Here is a 17,796-nt window from a genome sequence, read left to right as displayed (position 1 = left end):
AGAGATACACACACACACACACACACACACACACACACACACACACAGATAAAGCGTGGTCTGGCAGCATGCGTCTGGATGGCTGGTAACAGTCTGACTATGTCCAGCCTGTGTCTGACCAGCCAACAGCCTGTAAGCAGCAGGCGGTCAAAACCTCTGCCTGCCTGAACATAACCAACCAAACCTGCAGGATAAACACACACACACACACACACACACACACACACACACACACTGTGCTGAACAATAGCATTTAGTTGAGTTGAGTTTTCCATGTTAAAGCTATAGCACACATGAATCTGACTGATGTTTTCCATATTAACACTAATAAGTAATAGCAGCTCCATGCTAACATGTTAGCATACACTGTAGTTTAGTTTTGTGTATTACACCTATTCTGTTTTTTTTTTTTTTTAATTTCTTTTATTAAGCTTCATAACACTTTAGCACACACTAGCCTACATGTTGAGTGACAGTCGCTCCATGCTAACATTGTAGCATGCACCACATTGAATGCCAATATTTTCTACACTTTAGCATTGTTTAGTTTTGTGCATTTGATCAATTCTGTTTTAGGCTTCATAACCCCTCAGCATACACTACATGTTCAGTGATAGGCCTACTGCTTTCCATGATAACACTTTAGCACACACTAGCCTACATGTTGAGTGATAATAGCTCCGTGCTAACATTTTAGCATAGCATACACATGTTGAATGATAGTATTTTCCATGCTAACACTTTAGCATACATTATAGTTTACTTTTGTGTATTAGACTAATTTTCAGTTCTACTTTAGCACGCTCCATAACACTTTATGAGTTTTTATATATTCTTTTTTGAACATGAACAAATAAATAAATATAGAACAAAATAAAGACATGAACAAAAAGTAAACAGAAAAAACAAACAACAACCAAAGAGTCAAATAATTTTTTCATTTGCATGTTCAAAAGGGAGTGGGATGAAGTCCCACCCCTTCACCTTACACTATTAATCAATTATTAACCCGCTTCCAAATGATAATAACGATAATAATGATAATAATGATAATAATATAATAATCACAACATAAACAAAACAAACCAAATACTAATAATATAATAATAAAAAAATACTCAAGAGAAGAAAGAAAAACTAAATACATAAAAAAGAGGAAAACAACAACAAAAAAAAAGCTATGTCAACCGTCAGCGCTGTTCATACAGTTTCATCTGTATAAACTTCAGCAACACTACATGTTGAAATAACGGCTTCTGTTCTCCATTCAAACACCTCAGCATCCAGGTTTAGTTTAGTTTAGTTTAGTTTGGTTTGGTTTGGTTTGGTTTGGTTTGGTTTGGTTTGGTTTGGTTTGGTTTGGTTTGGTTTGGTTTAGTTTAGTTTAGTTTAGTTTAGTTTAGTTTGGTTTGGTTTGGTTTGGTTTAGTTTAGTTTAGTTTGGTGTATTTGACCAGTTCTCAGTTCGGCTCCATAACACTTCAGCATATAATATAATATCTGTTCAGTGATAGCATTTTCCATGCTAACACTTTAGCACAGCTCATGAGCTGAGTAAATGCAGGCTGTGGTTCTGGTTTGCTTTTCCACTCTTGCACACACACACACACACACACACACACACACACACACACACACACACACACACACACACACACACATTCTCTCCCTCTGTGTGTCATTAATTTTTCATTTTATTTCAGTTTGAACAGATTTAAAATGCAACTGAATTTAAATTGACCCACTTCCAGCCTCACTCCGCCTGTTTCATCAGCCGTGTGTGTGTGTGTGTGTGTGTGTGTCCGTGTTGAGCTGCTGATCTGCTCATGATCATCTCACACACCTGCAGCTTTTATTCACACCTGGAGCCAAACCTCCTGCTGCATCCTGGGAATTCAAACAAGACGACGCTTTCTTAGCCGAGGCCGGGACGTCCCGTGGCCGCGTTTACGTCCCGTGGCCGCGTTTACGTCCCGTGGCCGCGTTTACGTCCCGTGGCCGCGTTTACGTCCCGTGGCCGCGTTTACGTCCTGCAGAGACCCAGAGGAGGACATGCTGGCAGGTTCTTACTGCTCCTGTCATAACACAGCAGCTTATCAGGTAGTATTGGTGATCAATACACTGATCAATCACTGATTACTGACCCACAGGTGAGATTAATGCATGACAAAACTCACTTTCCACTTTCCAGCCTGTCATTAGCTTTCATCAGCACACACACACACACACACACACACACACACACACACGTAAATACACCTTAAAATATCAGTCTCATTCTCTGTATTGGTGTCTGTTGTTGCTGTTGTGAAGCATCAAGATGACTTTCAAAATCTGTGTGTGTGTGTGTGTGTGTGTGTGACTCAGCTGTCGTGCCTGTGTCCTGATGAAGCAACCATGAAGCAACAGTGCAGTCACACTCGGAAAGAGGCGCTGATGTCATCAGGACTCAAGTCAGCTTTATTTATAAAGAACATTTAACGCCACTGTCACTGGCCAAATTCCTGTCCACACACACACACACACACACACACACACACACACACACACACACACACAGGTTTTATAGGAACAAGTATAAATGTGTGGAAACGAGGCAGGATGAGGCTGATCAGCCACCAGGATCAAGGAAATCACATTTGAATTGACTGAAGAAAATTCTGGAAACAAGTTGATTCACTTTGGAACCAGGTGGGATTATCTCATCCCACTGGCAGATTATTTTTTGTTTACTTTGGTGGAACACTAAATATCCAACTAAATGATTTAAAATGTAGATTATTTGCAGCAAGAAATAAGAAATATTGTTTTCAGTTTGTTAGCTATTTTTCCATGTTATAATATCAACCTGTGTAAAAATGTGTCAAAACCAAACCTTTGATTTCCTGTAAAAAGCAAAAGCCCCTCAGTGTTTGTGGGAAAGCGGTGTGGGCGCGGTGGGAGTGTAAACTGTCACCCAGTTCAGAGATGAGCTGCTGTTTGGTTGTGACACGGCCGCCGGCGGCTTGTTATTAATCAGCAGTGAAACAGAGACGTTTCATATCCAAACAGCTTCAGCTTCACTGCTCAGGCTCTGAAAGCATCAGAGCGGCAGCCTGATGACGCTCACGGTCATTTAGACCTGATTTGGACCAGGACAGATGTGGAGACGGAGAGCTCTCCTGGCAGCGTCAACACATGTCCAACACATTTACAGTAAAAACAGGTCTGCTCACGCATCGTATGTAATGTAAGTAATAATATGATGTAAATAATGTAAATAATGTAATGGCTGAGTCTCCATGTTTCTCTCAGTTTCTGATAAATAAGCCAGGCTAACAACTCCCATAGACTTCAAGTCTTTATGCTAAGCTAACAGGTGATGCTACCCATAGGAAGTGAACCACTGGACGTCCAGAGGTGGAGATGGTGTCCAACATCTGGTCCCAGTGTGGGGAGGTCGGGTAGAAGAGGATTTTGTCCCAAAACGTCGGCGTGTGACTCAAGGTGACCACATGATGTCAGCTGACCCGCCGCAGCGGCGAGGTGAAGCTGTCCTGCTCAGCGCGCTGCGTCCTGATTGGCCGTCTCCTCGGTGCTTCCCGTTGGTTTGAATGGGAGTGTCTGCTGTGCCTGTGTGACTCGCCTGAAACACGCAGTAAACAGCCACACTGTCGCTAGGCAACCGTCGCTAATCACAGCAGCTGCCATCATCCAGAGTGACTAAAGATAACAGAGCAAGTCACGCTGTCAGCACACACACACACACACACACACACACACACACACACACACACACTCTCTCTCTCTCTCTCTATCAAACCCTCCAAGCTTCCAGAGACAGGCAGGTTTACTGAAATGAGGTCAAATATCTCTTCTTCTGTGGTGTTCATGAGGAAACATGAGGAAACAGCTGAATATGAAGCATCAGGCCACACTTCAGTTTACCCATAATGCCTTGTGTTTGGGGCTGGTCGTCGACGTCGTCTCTCACCTGGACAGACACACTGACCCGGAGCGAGGAAATGACCCGACCTGAACACGAGGGCGGTGAACGCAGCGTCACTCGCAGCGCGCCTGGTCGCTGACTCATCAGCGCTGCGGTGACTCCTGCTCCTGGTGACCTTTGACCTTGATGTTGAAATGGCTCTTTGCTTTGGGATCGTGCCTCCAAATCCACCGACTGTCCCGTTCCTGTTGAGTCCAGAGGCGAAACAGAGGCGTCCACAAAGTGTGTCTCTAACAGATCTCATTCTCATTTAAAGGAGCAGTCTGTGGTTTCTCTGCCCCTCCGCTTGGTCTTTGTTTCGGTCAGTGTCTTACTGTCTTACTGACTTTAAACACACCCACCATCATGCCTGTTCCAGTAGTAGATATGGCAGCTTCCAGTGGGGGGGGGGAATTAGGCTACATCCCCAAAGCATGTTTATGTTAATAAGTAAGTTTTTTCAGTATGAAGTTATGAGTCTCAGTGGACGCAGAATGAGCTGAAACGTGCTCCTGAAGACGTCTCTGAGTTGAGTATCGACCACAAATTTTCACTTGACACTTTGGTAACTGTCACGTTTCTCCTTCTCACTGGTAATGGAGGGTCCAGCAGTCCCACACCACCGAAACCAAACCTCCCAGCAACACAGAACCAGCGTCCGCCTGAACGTAAACATGATATCGCTGTAGAGGCGACTGTGTTTCCTAAAAATGCCTCCTGACCAGGAAGCTTCCTCACCAGTTTAGTTTCTGCTCAGTTCCCTTCATTTCTCCTCACTGTTTTCTGTTTCTGCAGATTTTTCTCTGGCTTTTCTCAGGTTGGCACATATGAGATATTTTTCCTTTGTCATGGTTGTTTTTCAGAGTAAATATTATAAAACAAACTCTGTCTTGATTCGAGTCCATGCTAACCCGATAAAAAAATGTGAAAACACATCTTTGTTTCTCCATTTTTCTCCTCTGTACACACTGACACATTTTCATCCCCTGAAAACGGAGCTTTCTGAAAACATTCCTCCCAGCATGTTTCATGTTTTACCAACCAGAATGAACAGGGACATGCTCACTGAAGAATTTGGTTTGGATGGCCAACTTTTTCAAAACTCGGTGAAAACACCGGTGAAAATGTTTGCATAATTCTTCGGATTCTTGTGGACTTAAACGGCCTAAATAGGACAAGTTCCTCCCGGTGCCAAAGAGAGCAAATATTTTAAAATCGACTTTTGTTTTCGGTGTCAGTTTGCAGGCCGGAGCTGCAGCCCGGTCCGACCGACAAGAACTGGTTTCCACGCTGCTTTAACGCTGCTGAAGAAGAACCAATGTTTTCACAGCCTGGGGAGAGTCTCACTGTGTGTGTGCGTGTGTGTGTGTGTGTGTGTGTGTGTGTGTGTGTAGTCACAGAGGCTGTTCTCTTCACTTATGTATTCTATTCTATTCTGGATGGTAGAAAGAACATATAAAATTTCACACATACACACCCACACACACACACACACACACACAATACATGCTCTGTCACATGCAGCCCATGTAAGAACAGACATACATGCTCGCTCTTTCTTTATTTTTAGAGTCCGGTCTGTTTTTAGCGTGCAGCCTGTCAGAGCTGCTGCACACATTCCAGCCCCGAGTGACAAAAACCAGCTTCAGCCGAAAAGACCCGATCAGATTATCGGAAACTTTATGGATCCTTGTCGTCGCAACAGGATCCAGCAAAGACCAGAGGATAAAACATCACGGGAAAAAATCTGAGTCAGGGGAAACTGGGTCAGTTACAGTTGCTCAGATTCACAAGGGAAGAATTAAATGATAAGAAATAGAATCAGAAATAACAAATATAAAAAAATATGCACCTTAGAAATTGGGGGAAAAAAGTCCATTCATACTACTTGTGCATTAAACCTAGCTGTAAAAAAAGTATGTTCACTATGTGTATTATGTAAAAATATGTGCAATAATCCTACAAAATATGACAACAGTGAATACAGAAATGAGAAACTGGGCTTATATGAAAAAGTCTATATCTGTATATAGACCATATGTACACAGGGATATTGCAGTGCTGAATTGTTGTCAAGTCGTTCAGGTATAAATTACTGCACAGTTAAATGGTTAAATCAACAGTTAAATAGATTTTTTGATTAATCATGTTTAAGCTTCCTAACGTAGCAACTTCTACTCTGATAACATTTTAAATTCTCTAATTTGAACTTGTACTGAAGAAGTAATTTTACATCTGCTTCAAAAAATAAAATAAAAATAAAAATAAATCAATAAATAAAAAATCCAGCGCAGCAGAGGGGTATTTGAGTTGGATATTTGGGGATTTTTTTTCCATCCCTGCTGTGACACAGAGCAGATATAAAGCCGGGGTGTAGGCGACTGAGCCCATTTCCAGTCCGGCGTGCCCTCCAGCAAGGCACTTCATCTCCACGGGGGGTGTGAGTCAGTGTGTGTGTGTGTGTGTGTGTAAGTGTGTGGATGTGAAGCTGAAAAACACGCAGCCTGTGTGCTCAGCAGATTCTTGTCCTGGAAAAAAATGAAGGTTTTAAAATAAAGCAGCCAGTCTGCTCAGATTTATTTTTTGTCCCGGCGGTGAGAAGAGAAACACAGAAAATAAAGTTAGACACTGTGCATGTGGAGTTCACCATATCCGCCTCAATAATAATCACTATAATAAACTTTACTGCTAAAATACCCTTCTTAATCAGCTCTCAGAGTGCTTTGCAATGGAAAAACAACACAAATGGTAACAGGAGAATATAATCATGGTCAGTTAAAATAAAAAAAATGAGTTTTAAAAAGAGACTTGAGATAAGAAACTAAACTTGGCAGCTCTAATCTCTTTAAGTGGACTCCAGCTGAGAGAAGCAGGCTTGTGATTGAAAGTTTGCAGGTAAACAGCGTCTGCCTCAGCGCTCAATAATGAGGTGCCCTTGAGCAGGGCACTGAACCTGTTGCACATTGTGATTTTCACAAAGTTTAATAGCCCTGTGACATTTGAGGATGTTTTTAAAAGTGTTTTGGAAACTGATGCTAACATACAGCTGTAGAGATCAGACTTCTTTGTGTGACTTCTTTCGAACTGTGCCTCAGAGAACTGGTAATGCTCTCTATGTAGAAAGACTGAGATTTAAGGCGAGACACAGTTTAGATTAGATATCTGTGTGATGTGCACACTCTAAAAAATCTCTTTCATGAGTGTTTTTTTGTCTTTTGTATGTTAAAGTAAAGGTTTATGTGGATGGGATGACTTTTGTTAAAACTTAATTAGTGTGTCCAAAGGTACTTTTACCCAGTGCCGTTGTATAAGAGGGAAAGATGATGACAATCCTAAGGGCCCACGGCCCTCTAGGGCCCGCACACAGTTAAAAAAGTGGCAATGAATGGGGTTCTCTGAGTTGGATAGCAGGCTTTACTAGCCTGTGGCTGTAGGAGGAGTTAGTGCAGGAGAACAAAAAAAGAGGTGGTTAGATTTATGTAATTTCGCTGCTCACACACTGAACTGCGAGTTATGTCAGAGCAGAGGAGTCATCAAACTCTGAGCTCCTCCTAAAACTCTGGTCAACTCTGCGGTAGGGGAAGCTTGCAGAGAGGGGGTGTGGACGCTCTTCCCTCTGTTCTGTTCCGCGGGGCGGGGCTGACGGCCTTGACGCGTGCTGATTGGTCACAGCGGGCATCGCTCAGGTGCCTCTCGGCAGGTGATTGGCCAGCGGAGTTCCCCTTCTCCTGTTCAACATCGTGGTGCCTCAGCGGGACTCGGGTCCGATCCGTGGCAGCGCGTTAGCGGCGCACTTCTCCAACTTTTGTCCGTTGTCTGAAGTTGACTTTCCCGGGGGGTTCGCGACTTTTTAGCAGCTTTTCGTCGGTGGAGTTTTGTGATCAAGGTGTAGCGGAAAATTAGTTGGTTTGGAAAGTTTTTCCCCCCTTGGGAGTCAGTTAGAAAAACAAAAAACAAAAAAAGATGGCAGACAGCGAGGAGCAGCTCGTCTCTTCCACCACTCCTTCGTTTGGCGAGGAGCTGATCAGCCTGGCGGACCCGGACACCGGGCTGGGCGAACCGGACCGACCGAAACTAGACCCCTTCAACGTGGACGACATCGTGGACTTGGTCGGCGGGGCGCAGGACGCCATCGAGAGACACCTGGCCGAGGACAGCGCGCCAAGCGAGGTCACAGAGGCTTCCTTCACCCCGCCACAAGAACCAGAAACGGTCCTCGAACCGGAGCCCGAGGCGGCGCCAGCGGCAGGAGACGTGGAGGAGGAGGAGGAGGAGGAGGAGGATGCCCCGGCGAGCTGGCTGACAAAAGGGGAGGCGATTCCAGACTCCACCACCTCCACTTTGGTTCGCCCAGACACCCCACCACACGCAGCAGAGCCTCCCGTTGCCTTCGCCCCCAAAGCCGAACCGGAGAGTACAAAGCTCGCACCAGAGCCAGAGGTTGTACACCAGCCGGAACCCGGCGCCCTCCCACCGGCTGAACCCCGGACAGCAGCAGCGGCAGCCCCCGCAGAGGCAGCAGAGGAAGCACCGGCTCCAGCATCTTGTGAGTATCCAGACACACCGGAACCTGAAATAACGACAGATAGAGATAGATAGCTGGGAGGATGTGTTCAGGCTGGTTCCCAAATTCAACTTTACATTAAAACATCGAGGCTGAACCGGGAGCTTCATTCTGTTCTTCGGGTTTCCAGCTCCGTACATCTGGGCTGGCATCATATGCGAGTCCAGGCGTGAACACTCACGAGTCACAACTAGTAGGGGATGCTTTTATTTCTTCATTTAATATAATGTGTCAATTTAAATGTGTGAAATGATGTTTACATGGACATTTTGTCACGCTGGCTAGAATTTGCTCAGTCGCACCTCTGTCAGGTTAGCCGGTTAGCCGGGCTGATGCTGCTAGCCTGAGGGGGGAGGATGGGCTTTTTCATCCTTATGCTGACAAGCTGTTTTACATTTTTTATTGTAATCTGTGCAGGAAAAGTGCTCATCTGTGACTAACTGAACATATTTGACTTGGAAAACGACGCCGTGCTTGTTGTATTTGAGTAGCCCCTAGCCAGGATGTAAGCTAGCAGGTTAGCTCGGCTTTCTGCTGGAGACGAGATGCGGCCCACCTGTTTTTGACGAATAAATGACAGGAAGCTTGATGTTCACTGGCACAACTGAACTAATGTGATTTTCCAAGCGATTCATTGACAAAGGGAATCCTGAAATATCTCGGCCATGTATTTATTATGACATTTTCCTGGTAATGTGCATGTAATTCAGCTCGTATGGGTGGCATTATTGTGTCAGGCTGAGCAGCGCCCATCTGCTCTGCCTCTCCCCGCTGCGTGGCCGCGGTTGCTAACCGCAGCTGATGGCGCGGGTTCCTTTATCGGACAAGCGATTTGCTGGTATTTTGCAAGCTTCACCGCAACCAACAAATGATCTACTGAAAGAAGGGAATGGTGCATATCGGCTAGATCATTACCCATGAATACAAAGCTCAGCAGCCGGACAAAATACAAGGAATCGTCCTGCGCTAGGCGTTAAGTCTGCCTGCTCTTGGTAAGCAGGGGTGGCTGTGTGAACGACGTGTTTTGTAAAATAATATGCCCATTCATAAGTCGGATTCAAATGCTGTGAAGTGACTGTGTGTGTATGTAAGGGGGTTGTGTCATCGGGGAAAAAGGAAGGGAAAAAAGGACAACACGTAAGCCATGAGTCTGTCCGATAATGGACGCAGGGATGTTAGCACGGTAACGCCGTGTACCGACGCTGTAACCCGCAGATTAGTCACAACAAAGGAATCTGCTCTGCGTCCACTCCCTGTCGGCTGCTTTCCCTCGGGATAGTACGGTCACTTTGAAACGTCAAAATCGAGGTTTTATTTTAATTATTTATTTATTCTGACCGAGATCTGGCTTCAGACTTTACCCCGTCCCCTCCCCGTCCCCTCCCCTCCCAAATCTGCAGATTATTCATCCTGAGGCCTGTGAGCCTGTTTCTGCTGCCTTTGAGGTCCAGCTTTGGCCTTGTGAAGCTCTAACCTGGAGATTTAGGGACTGTTGTCGTGCTGCTGGCTTGATCAAGTTGCAGAATTTGCTGTGTCCAACGTGTTGTTGTGTATGAGGAGCTGGTAAACAGGCCTTGATGGTTTCCCCAGACATGTGAGGCGTTCAGGAGCGGGGAGGGAGGAGAGGCAGGGTGGGGCAGGGTTTGGCAGAGACAGTGATGTAGTGGTAAATAAGAAGGCGGATAATGCACGACTTCCAGTTGGTGATCGGTGTGAAGCAACAACAACCACCGATTTAAACAAACAAAACAAACATCAACTGAATATTCACAAAGGCATTAATTCAGGTCAATCCCCCTTTAAAAGTCCCTATCGTCATTCAGCTTAAACCAGTCTGATACCACCTGCGATGACGTGGTATTACTCCACGAGTGCTGATTAATCAATTATTTGGTCAACAGACAAATCATTTATGAAGTCATTTTAGTCATTTATCAAGTAGGCCTAACCATTTGTCATTTATCAGTCATTCTTTGGTGGCTGGTCAAACTAAAGAAGACATTTGAAGAGATCACTGATCACTTTCCATGAGACTTTGGCTCTATTTTCCACACTTTGCTAATTCTTAAAAAAACAGTTGGTAGATTAATCAGCAGTGAAAAGAGTCATCGTTTGCAGCCCCAGGCTTCACATGATGAATATTGAGGTCAGCCTAAGAAGCAGTTAGACTGAGTTTGGTGGGTTTAACCTCTCTGTGTCCTGGATCGGCCCGGTTACTGACAGGCTGGCTAATCGTCGTCTGGATCGGATTTTTGGGTCGCCTACATCCGTCACTCTGCGTTTGTGACGAGCTGGTAAATTGGTCAGGTGGATTAGATGGAGAGGGGAGATGTCAGACACACAGGCATGTTGGTTTAAGCTCTGTGTGTGTGTGTGTGTGTGTGTGTCCGTGTCCTGGTGAAAGCCACAGATGAGTGAGGTTAAGTGCAGCAGAGTTGCAGAAACAACAGGCTTCTCGCAGTGATTTATGTTTTTTCTCCCACACTGCCAACACAGCAGCAGGCTCTGCCCGTCCAGCCGCCCGCTCGGTCCCTCTGCTCAGCTAATCTGCTAATCTGCTTTCAGTTTCAACACTTTTTGTGCTGGAAATGATGTTACCTGTCACTCCTGGTCTGATGTGTCACAGCAAGGCTGATTTTTAGGCCTTGAAACTGTACTGGGCGATTTTTTTTTAAATGTAAAAATTGAGCCGCCCTGTAAGCCTGATTCAGGAAGTGGATCAGTGAATCAGGAAGTTGCAGTAGAGGAAAGCATCTGGTCTGCAGTGAGACACATGTTTATTCTGAAATTGCTCTGGATCCTCTGAGTTTTGATGCTGATTTTTAGGTCAAACTCTCGTTTTGCATAAGCGAGCGAGGAGGATGAGCTTTCATGAAAAAAAAAATACATACGATACAACACTGGCTGTAGTCGGGACCCGGCATCATGTCAAAGCCAGAAGAAAAAGGGCGTGTTTCACCGTTGCTGTGACAACATGTAACATGGCGGCTAGCTACGAGCTGGAACTGAATCTTAGTGCTGGGATGATAGGCTCATCCCCTGACTCGATACGATCACGATACTTGGCTACCGATTTGATATAAACTGCTATAAGTACTGTGAAGTCAGTATTAGGATTTATTGCATTTTTTTTTTTTTTTTTTGGTTTGTGGCCCAAACTGCATGGGATTAGCAGAAGGTGGGCGTGTCTGCAAAGGGGAGAGCCGTGGCTGCCCAGAGAACCCATTTTCATTCACACATCTGAAGGTCAGAGGTCAAGGGACCCGCTGGAAACAGACATGCCAGTTATTCCCCTTGCCAAAATTTAGCCGAACTTTGCAGCGATATTTAGTGCCCGTGACTTTACTTTGAATCGATTCACTATACTTACGTGAATCAGTTGTTTTTTTCCTCCACCACTAATTTTTTCACATGTACAAATATAAATAAAATCATCAATTTGACTGATACATTAAGCAGCCAACAGAAAAGTAGTGATGCACAAGTCAGTTTTTAAAATTTTTAAGCCCATTACCTCCTGTCCCATGTGGAGTGCCCATCTGACCCACCTGGCTCACTTTCTCATTTCCAAACGCGCCCACCTGCTACCTGAGGGACACACAACACACAGCCTGCCGTTGGTTGTTTGGTTTCTCTGCTGGACTCGTGCACCTCACGCCCATGGTTCATGTTTTGGAGGAAATAGTAATGGTGCACCACAAATACAGTTGCTGGCAGAATAAGAAATCTATTATGTTAATTTCTTTGGAATTTAATCTCTAACTCCAGTACAGTAGATTGAGTGTTGTCTTGCACCAGCCAACCCAATAATAATCTGTTTCCTCCGTCCAGATCCGCCCAAGCCGCGCTCCTCCAGACCCGTGCGTCACTACAGCAGGGCTTTGACAAACAGCCTGGGTGACATCTTGTCACTGCTGGCCAACCACTTTGTGGTGACCAAACTGACTTAAAGCCACACCCAAAGTTTAGTGAACTCTGAAACACGATGTGAAAATCTATTTTCTCCTTTTGTATCCAACCGAACATACAGGTATCATGTAGGTTTTAAGAATTAACACACAAATCAGTTCAGTGTGGGTTTGATTCTGTTTAGGGAAGCAGATGGTTGATTCAGATTGTCCATATTTGTTTTTTCCTCTCAAAAAAGGGGTTTAAAAGTTGAAAGTATCCAGTGTGTGAAAGTGACTAACAGGCAGAGCGATGTGCTGGAATGTCCTGAACAAAACTCCAGCAGACATTCGAGACAGGGCTGAATGCTGAAATACCTGCTGTTCTCTCTCTGCAAGACCATATTCAAGAGAATTTTTAACAGAATATTTCATGCAAATGCTTGAAGAAGCAGACTTGTTTCCACACTAACTTTGACAACCCCCTTTTCTTTTAATATTGTGAAATTCTGGATGTGTTTCCACATTTCCATGCCGAAACCTGTCTTTCATTATCCGGCTGAGGCAACGTGGACGAGTGTGAGCCCCACGGCAGCTCAGCTTCTCTTTCTGAACTGAACGAACCCGGAGCTTCACGCAGGTCGCTCACAGCAGAACGTACCGGGAAGACACCCAGCTAACAAGCAGAACTGGTTTGGTTTTACTGCTTCATTACGGGAGCTGGAGGTCAGTTTCTCTCTCTGTCGGCAGGAGAGTCCAATCAAAATCAAATCAAAGCCCAGGCAGTCTGCTCTTTGGGTTTTCTGCTCAGAGTCTCAGAGCCTGTAGCTGCCAGTTCACATCTGCCAGGTCACCTCGGCCTCAACGTGTCCATTAAAGTCCAGTCCTGCATTTCAGACTTTTATTTCGTATTACAAAGGTTTTCTCACGATGGCAAGGGATGACTCAAGGGCAAATAATGCAACGATCCACAGGCTTTAGACGGATGATCTTAAACCGAACAGTCAGCCTTAACCACAGTAAGACTGTGTGGCTTCATGCCCCACAAAACCCAGACTTAACTCGTCTCCTCCTCAGGGAGCGTATCTAATTAACAGTGCTCTGCCTCTCTAAACTCCTAACCTTACACCTCAAACTCTCAGAACAAAAATAGTCAGAGTTTGTCTTTCTCATAATGTTTTGGCATTTTTATTCTACAAACCTGGAATTACAGAAGAGTTTTTTTGTAAAATGTGATTAAATTCAGGGTTACATAACTTTATCTTGTAGGAGAGACAACAGTGACATCACTTATCAAAGCAGACAGTTTCATACAGTCTCATTTCCAAAAGAAAGACCAAAATATCCTGCTCGGGTAGAAGAACTATTTGCTGGAATTTTACTGAACTTACTTACTTGGCCTTTGAAAGTAGCTTTAAAGTTTTTTTTTTTTTTTTCATATATTCATATATGTGATGATACTAAGTGGAATATTCAAAGCTAAGATGCCTTTGTTGAACCCATTTGCATTTTATCGGCACGATTTTATCAGCACATCATCAATATCGGTTGATATCAGCTTTAAAACGAAATATCGGTGTCAGCCTGAAGCAAAAATTTCTGCTGATATGATTAAGTGAATTAGATCAGATGCTTCCTGGTTGCGTCTGTCAGCATTGTCTCAGAGAGCTTCATCCAAGCCCGTTTCAGCAGGATTAATCCAGTTTTGTTGTTTTGCGTATAAAAATATGGCTTGTTTTCCATAACGTACGTGGAATTAGTTTTCTTATGTCTGCATCTGCCAGTGGGTCCTTCACAATAAGAGTAAGCATAATAAAATGTTAATTCCACCACTACAGGAGAGCCTTGATGTTCTCTGCAATTAGATGGAAAAATATGTGCATTTATCAGCAGTCGGCCAAAAGAGCTGGAAAATATCAGCATACTGGATTTACACACATTAATATACAGTATATACTTCTGGGACCCACTCAAAGACCCCTAGGGGCCACCAGACTTCATTTTGGGAGCCTTTTTTACAGTGCAGGCAGGCATGGGTTTTTTTACGAGGTAGCCTGCAGCTGAAACATCAGCCTGAGGTTGTGTATCAGTGTCAAGCCAGTTATAGTCCAAGGAGACAGAGCTCTCACAGGGTCAGAGAGCTTCGACAGGTGTTGTTCAGCTGGTAGAACAAGGCGACGGGGCTGCAGTCTGCAACATACTATTATTTTTGTCAATTAATCTGTTATGCTGTCGATTAATCAATTGAAGGGTACAGTGCACTGAGTGGCCACTTTATTAGGTCCAGCTGTCCAGTCTGATGCAGTTCAGCTCAGCAGCTATGCCATAACTTCTACCTTTTAACAAAGTTAATAATGTTCAGTTTGTGTTGACATTGTGCAGAATGTGTCACTTTAATTCTGTGTTTATTACTGAGGTTGTAGTTTGCAGAGGTCTGCTGCTGGACTGCATTATACTGAGAGGTGTTTCTCATTTTTTGTCCTTCCTGTTTATATACATGAGGTGGGACAGAATAGTGGAAACAGCTGTCAGTAAAATGCAGTCCAGTCCAGCAGCAGCGCTAACTATGAGCTCAATGCCAAACATAGAAGTAAATGAACACCTCTATTACTGTGACAACAAGAAAACGTCATGACACAACAGTTGGACTGGACTGGATTAGATTGTGCAGGTGGAGCTGATGAAATGGACACTGAGTGGAAGTAAAATAAGGCCAAAGTCTGACGGGAAGTGATCAGAACACAAAGTGCTTTCTTCAGATGTCTTCCTTAGTTTGACCAGCAGCCAAGATAGCCCAAAGTATTAATTTGATAAAGATATGAGCAGAGAAAAGGAAGACCTAGTGTGCAGTTTGTCATAAGCAGAGTCACTGATATAAATCTGTTTTTATGCCTCCTGTCTGACTCCCCCGACACACAGCGCAGATCACATTATCAGGACTGTAGCCCCGTCTCCAAGCTCCTCATGCTGATATGAGCCAGTGAGGGCCTCCTACACAACACGATGACTTTAAACGCAGCAAACATTCTCACCAAATTTCAGCTAGTACAAAAAAAAACATCCATAAGTTTGAGCCGTGTGGATTTAACCTCTGACTCCTTCTGCCGGCTGCTTGTAACATTGAGATCGAGGACGTGAAGCTTATTTTCCTGTGCTGGTCACAGTGAGTCGGTCTGGACAGGAATGCCTGAAATGTAAGAGTCATTTCCTGGCTGCTGTGAACAAATACAATAAAAAAACCTTTTCAAGTTTCAGAGTTCTCTCAGTACCAGAGCATTTACAGAATCTGATTTGTTATCCATCCATTCCACTTCTGTCCAGGAGCTGTAGAAGCCAACATTTTGAGCAGTGGTATGCATGATTTAGACTGAAAGCCCAAGTGTGTAAATTCGACGCCTCGGCCTCAGGTTGCACAGGCAGGTCAGCCGGCCTTAACCCTTCACCCTCCGCTCGGCTCGCCGTCTCATGTTAAGCGCTCAGTTGGATGGATGCTCAGGTTTTGCCCGCCACTGGATAGGTGAAATTAATATCTTTGTCACTGTAGCTATTTTTTTCAGCGGCATATATGACACTTGTGATGTTCTCAGTTCTCTACAAAATGAGGTTTTAGATACCAGACTGAAGGAATGACTTTGTCAGCTGCAAGCCTGGCCTGTCTTGGACACGGTGGCGAGGCTGCTGGACATAGCACACGGCTGACAAGATGGAACAAGGCGATTTTATTTGGAAAAGCACCATCCTAAATGCGATGCGCCTTACCAAAGTTGGACTTTTATCTGAGAAGTTTGTTGATAAAACACATTTTTTTAGAATATTGTGAACTAAAACATGACTTATGTGACGGAGCTGTCACCTGATTTGTAAACCAGCTGACAGGTTCTGCTTAGTTTCAGGAGTTTGCTGCTCTCGCCGAGGTAAAAAACAGGCAAACAGGCTCTACATCGAGCACAGCCGTTAGTCCAGGTTCCTGCACCGCCGCCCGGCCGTCATGTCGATGGTGTCGATGGTGTCGATGGTGTCGTCAGTCCTGAGGCTGATCGGACTCTCTTGTTGCTCGTGTTTTGGAACATTTGGTTTTGCTTTTCTTCCTGCTTCCCTCTGTTGTTGTTGTCACTTCCTGCATCAACTTGATAGCCACACCCAGCTCACTGCCGGCCTCGCCCATCACACATCCTACCAGCTTCAGGCAAAGGGATGAACACAGACTGATATTATGTAATATACCGTCTTTAGGTATTTTAATGTCAAACAAATGTACTCCAGCTTTTATCAGGCTGAGAAATTTGAGAAAACTGATAACAGGCAGTTGTAGTACAATAGACAATTCAATTAAAAAAATATCAGTCACTTGACAGACAAATTGGGGTCTGAATTAGTTTTTATTTTTATTTTTTTGACATTTGACTGAAATTTTAACATTTGAATTCATTTTGACAGCCTCAAGACACATACTGGGGTTTACTTGGGATTTACCTGCTTTTATCTGCTTTGTTTGACAAAAAAGTGAAAGTGGCTTCTGAATTTTTCAAATCGGGCCTGTGAATGTAACCAGAGGACAAAACATTCCTTCCCTGCTCTGATTCCCACTTGTTGCCTGCCTCAGTCTGAGCGCTGTGTGATCTGAGGAGAGCTGCCATGTGATGCTCAGTCTAATCTGGTTACATTAGTCGAGGACGGCCCGGGTCCCGCTGTGTGTGTCGTGTGTGTCCAGCCTCGGTGGGACAGATGGACTGCTCGCCGCTGACCCTGCAGAGTAAATTGGAGCTTTAGGGCCTCCCGGGTCCACCACGCCCCCAAATGAAGGTTCAGTGCAGCAGATTTAAACCTGCCAAACAGTCTAGTTTGAGTTTTGTTTTCCCCTTTCAGCTGTTTAGGATTTTTTTGAAACTGGACTAGAAGTTGCACAAATTATTTCAAATAACTGGTATCAAACACCCTTAGTTCTATGTTGCTTGTTCACTTTTCAAACTTAATATTCTGACAGCCTGAACCTGACAGCACCTTTATAGACTCTTGTCAGTTTGAATGAAAGTGTCTGCTGCAGTCTGATGTTGAGTGTGTGTTGCTGGTTTGATCCTAGGTGTTCTTCAACGCTGGAACCTCAACAGCAGAGGTAACCCGACAGAAAACGGCCTAATCTGAATAATCATTGGACCCAATCTAATCATTATCAGATTAGCGTGGCGGCAAAGGTGGAGATTTTTATTGTAATGTAGACTAATTCTGCCTAAGCTCTTGATGCACATTTCACCAATCAATTTGATAATCAAGCTGATATGTTACAAACACAAATGCCTCCTGATTTTTTTTTTATTTATTATTTTTTTTTTAATATTTGCAACTTGATTTGCTTGATTTTTGTCATTCACACTCACATAC

General features: G+C 44.2%; 1 protein-coding gene across 4 annotated transcripts in view; it reads left to right on the top strand.

Moving 5' to 3' along the window:
- Window positions 1-7,644: 7,644 nt before the first annotated feature.
- rtn4b (reticulon 4b) overlaps window positions 7,645-17,796 on the top strand; it is a 44,780-nt gene continuing 34,628 nt past the window's right edge. The window contains exon 1 of one of the 4 annotated variants that reach the window (XM_030071235.1): window positions 7,645-8,512. In XM_030071235.1, the coding sequence (XP_029927095.1) occupies window positions 7,930-8,512 (583 nt within the window). In that variant the 5' untranslated portion in view covers window positions 7,645-7,929. The remainder of the gene's footprint in view (window positions 8,513-17,796) is intronic. The other 3 variants (XM_030071236.1, XM_030071237.1, XM_030071238.1) reach the window with 3 other exon arrangements.

Source organism: Myripristis murdjan, chromosome 15, assembly GCF_902150065.1.
Source record: "Myripristis murdjan chromosome 15, fMyrMur1.1, whole genome shotgun sequence".
NCBI classification, from domain to species: Eukaryota; Metazoa; Chordata; class Actinopteri; order Holocentriformes; family Holocentridae; genus Myripristis; species Myripristis murdjan.
This window is presented reverse-complemented; position numbering and strand designations above follow the sequence as displayed.